At 39.0% G+C, this 3,756-nt stretch overlaps 1 protein-coding gene across 1 annotated transcript in view; it reads left to right on the forward strand.

Annotated features, from left to right (window-relative positions):
• The window catches only part of LOC107852308 (putative late blight resistance protein homolog R1A-3), a gene marked incomplete at its 5' end in the record, with an annotated part of 58,362 nt that continues 54,606 nt past the window's right edge, over positions 1-3,756 (forward strand). The window contains 1 exon segment of the mRNA XM_047413404.1: positions 1-3,661. Coding sequence (XP_047269360.1) covers positions 1-3,661 — 3,661 coding nt within the window.

A 3,756-nucleotide genomic window follows, 5' to 3' on the forward strand; every position in this document is an offset into this window, starting at 1 on the left:
AATGCTGTCGACATAGCGGATCAAATTGAAGAGCTGAAATCGGTGCTGGCATTTATTTGTACGTACATCCAGCTTCCTTATTCTGATTTGGAAGAGTTTGAAGATATAATGAGTGCTGCAAGACAAAGGGTTGAGAATTTGCTTCGACCAATTTTGGATGATGTTGACAGTGACGTCGGGTGTAAATACACAATGGATCATGTTCTCCCTAGCCTCATGGATAATATAGATGATTGCATCAGCTCGTGTCATCATTCTACATCAAGTGCCATGATGACTGAAGAGCAGTTGAACTTCCTGCTCCAGAATCTCCATCATCGATGCAAGTATCGTGCTGAACAGATTTTTACATTAGATACTCAGTATGAGATTCTTCAGAATGTGTCTGTCAACATGAAAGATTTCCATGGGTTAATAGTGAATGGTTACATTGAGCACGAGATTGTTCAATATGTTTTGCCTCAGTTTCAACTCTTGGCTGAGAGAGTTGGAATCTTCCTATGGCATGATCGACTTGATAGAGACTCTCGACTATTCAAGCTAGCACATCTACTCATGAAGATCATTCCAATTGAACTGGAGGTTATGCACATATGTTATACAAATTTGAAAGCTTCAGCATCAGCGGAAGTTGGATGCTTCATCAAGCAGCTCCTAGAAACCTCTCCAGACAACCTTGGAGAATATCTGATTCATCTACGAGAGCACATGGTAACTGTTATTACCGCAAACACTTCAGGGGCTCGAAATATTCATATCATGATAGAGTTCCTATTAATTATTCTTACGGATATGCCCAAGGACTTTATTCATCATGACAAATTATTTGATCTTTTGGCACGTGTTGGAGCACTTATCAAGGAGGTATCAACTCTCGTTCATGACTTAGAAGAAAAATCAAGGAATGAAGAGAGTACCGATGAAACAAGTTGTGCGAATCTAGACTTGCTGAAAAATATTGAACTCCTCATGGAAGATCTCAAACATAGTTATCTGAAAGCCCCGGACTCATGTCAATGGAGCTTCCCCATGAATGATGGACCACTCTTCATGCATCTGCTACACATACACTTAAAAGATTTGCTAGATTCCCATGCCTATTCAGTTGCATTGATAAAGGAAGAAATTTGGCTGGTGAAAGAAGACTTAGAATTCATAAGATCTTTTATCGCGAGCATTGATGAAGAATTGTGTAAAGATCTTTGGGCCCGTGTTCTAGATGTGGCATATGAGGCAAAAGATGTCATCGATTCAATCATCGTAAGAGATAATGGTGTCTTAAATCTTATTTTCTCACTCCCCGTCACCATACAAAAGGTCAGGCTTATCAAAGAAGATGTCACCAATTTACTTGAGAAGATTCCCAAGAACAGGAGCCGCAATGCTGTAAACTCTCCAAAGAATCCAGTTGAAAGCAAGTCATTCACAGGTGGTAAAGTAATTGTAGGCTTTAAGGAGGAGACAAACTGGCTGATTAGTAAGCTCACCAGTGGACCAAAAGATCTAGATGTCATTTCAATAACTGGTATGCCCGGTTCGGGAAAAACTACTTTGGCATACAAAGTATACAATGATGACTCAGTTTGTAGTCATTTCGACCTTCGTGCATGGTGCACAGTCGACCAAGAATATGAAGAGAAGAGTTTGTTGGTGAAACTTTTTAACCAAGTTACCGGCTCGGATTTGAAGTTCAGTGAGGATATTGATGTCGCCGACATGCTGCGGAGACAATTGTATGGAAAGAGGTACCTAATTGTGTTAGATGACGTGTGGGATACTTCTACATGGGATGATTTAACAAAAACTTTCCCTGAAGTTAAGAAAGGAAGTAGAATTGTCTTGACGACTCGACTAAAGGAAGTGGCTTTTCACGGAAAGGGCAACACTGATCCTCTTAACCTTCGATTGCTAAGACTAGAAGAAAGTTGGGAGTTATTACAGAAAAGGGCATTTGGAAACGAGTGTTGCCCTGATGAACTGTTGGAAGTTGGAAAAGAAATAGTCCTAAATTGTAAGGGACTTCCTTTGGTTGTTGATCTGATTGCTGGAGTCATTGCAGGTTTGGAAAAGAAAAGGGCTGTGTGGCTTGAAGTTCGAAATAATTTGAATTCCTTTATTTTGAACAGTGAAGTGGATGTGATGAAGGTTATTGAATTAAGTTATGACCATTTACCTCATCACATGAAGCCCTGCTTTCTCTACCTTGCATCTTTTCCAAAGGACTCGAAAATCAGCAGAGATAAGTTGAAAATGTTTTGGCGTGCTGAAGGGCTTGTTGAACAGATAGAGATTAAGAGTTTGGAAGAAGTGATGGAAATTTATTTGGAGAATTTAATTTCCAGTAGCTTGGTAACTTCTTTAAATGAAATAGGTGATTTCCCGACTTGCCAGATTCATGATCTTGTGCATGACTTTTGTTTGATAAAAGCAAGAGCGGAAAACTTGTTTGGCAAGATTAGTTCAAGTGATCCATCTTTTTCTTCTTTAGATTTGATGCCACGTATAGTGACCATTAATTATGATAAGGAGCACTTTGGGCCTAATAATTTCGTCCTGCTCGATTCAAAAATGGAAAGGCGTTCTAGTAAACACCTATATTCTTTGTTGATAAGTGGAGACAAGATGAAAGATCATCTTTCTGATACATGTCACCTAAGAGACTTGAGGCTTCTTCGAGTGTTGTTACTGTATCCCTCTTTTATGATGGTAAAAGATTCTTTGCTGAATGAAATATGCATGTTGAATCATTTGAGGTTCTTAAGAATTTGGACAGAAGTTAAATCGTTGCCTTCATCTTTCTCAAACCTCTGGAATCTAGAAACCCTATGGGTTGATAACGAAGAATCAACCTGGGAACTATTACCGACAATTTGGGATCTTGTAAAATTGCGAATGCTTTCCATTAAGGCTTGTTCTTTCTTTGATATGGATACAAATGAACCAATACTAATAGCAGAGGACTCAAAGCTAGAGAAATTGAGAGTATTAGAGAGCCTCGTGCTTTCCTATTCGAAAGAAATGGAGGATATTTTCATAAGGTTCCCCAATCTTCAAAGGCTTAGATTTGTTTTACAGGAATCATGGGATTATTCAACAGAGCGATATTGGTTCCCAAAATTGGATTACCTAACTGAACTAGAACTCCTCATTGTAAGCTTTAAAAGTTCAAACACAAATGACAGAGTGCCCTCTATAGCGACAGCTTGGTCGTGGGATTTTCATTTTCCTTCCAATTTGAAAATATTGTCGTTGTGGGACTTTCCTCTGACATCTAATTCACTATCAACAATAGCGAGACTGCCCAACCTTGAAGAGTTGTTCCTTTCAAGTACAATCATGCAGGAGGAAGAATGGAACATGGGGGAGGAAGATACCTTTGTGAATCTTAAATATTTGGAGTTGGAAGAAGTGACTCTTGCTAAGTGGGAGTTTGGAGAGGAATCCTTTCCCGTGCTTGAGAAATTACTACTGTTGGGATGTCGTAAGCTTACAGAGATTCCGCCTAATTTTGGGGATATTGGTTCATTAAAAATTATCCAACTTGACGAGAGCCCTCAACTTGAAGATTCAGCTCTGGAGATTAAACAATATGTTGAAGATATCAGGGGAGAAGACAAGCTTCAGATCCTTGGCCCTAATAATATCCCGTTATCTAAGACAGGTTCTTCTCTATTATTTTGCTGCTTAGAAACCAAATTTACACGTGTTGTTTACAATGTGTTTGATGAATTCTCAACCGAACTTCTTGTGAACGTT

This window comes from Capsicum annuum, chromosome 6, assembly GCF_002878395.1.
Source record: "Capsicum annuum cultivar UCD-10X-F1 chromosome 6, UCD10Xv1.1, whole genome shotgun sequence".
Classification (NCBI taxonomy): Eukaryota; Viridiplantae; Streptophyta; class Magnoliopsida; order Solanales; family Solanaceae; genus Capsicum; species Capsicum annuum.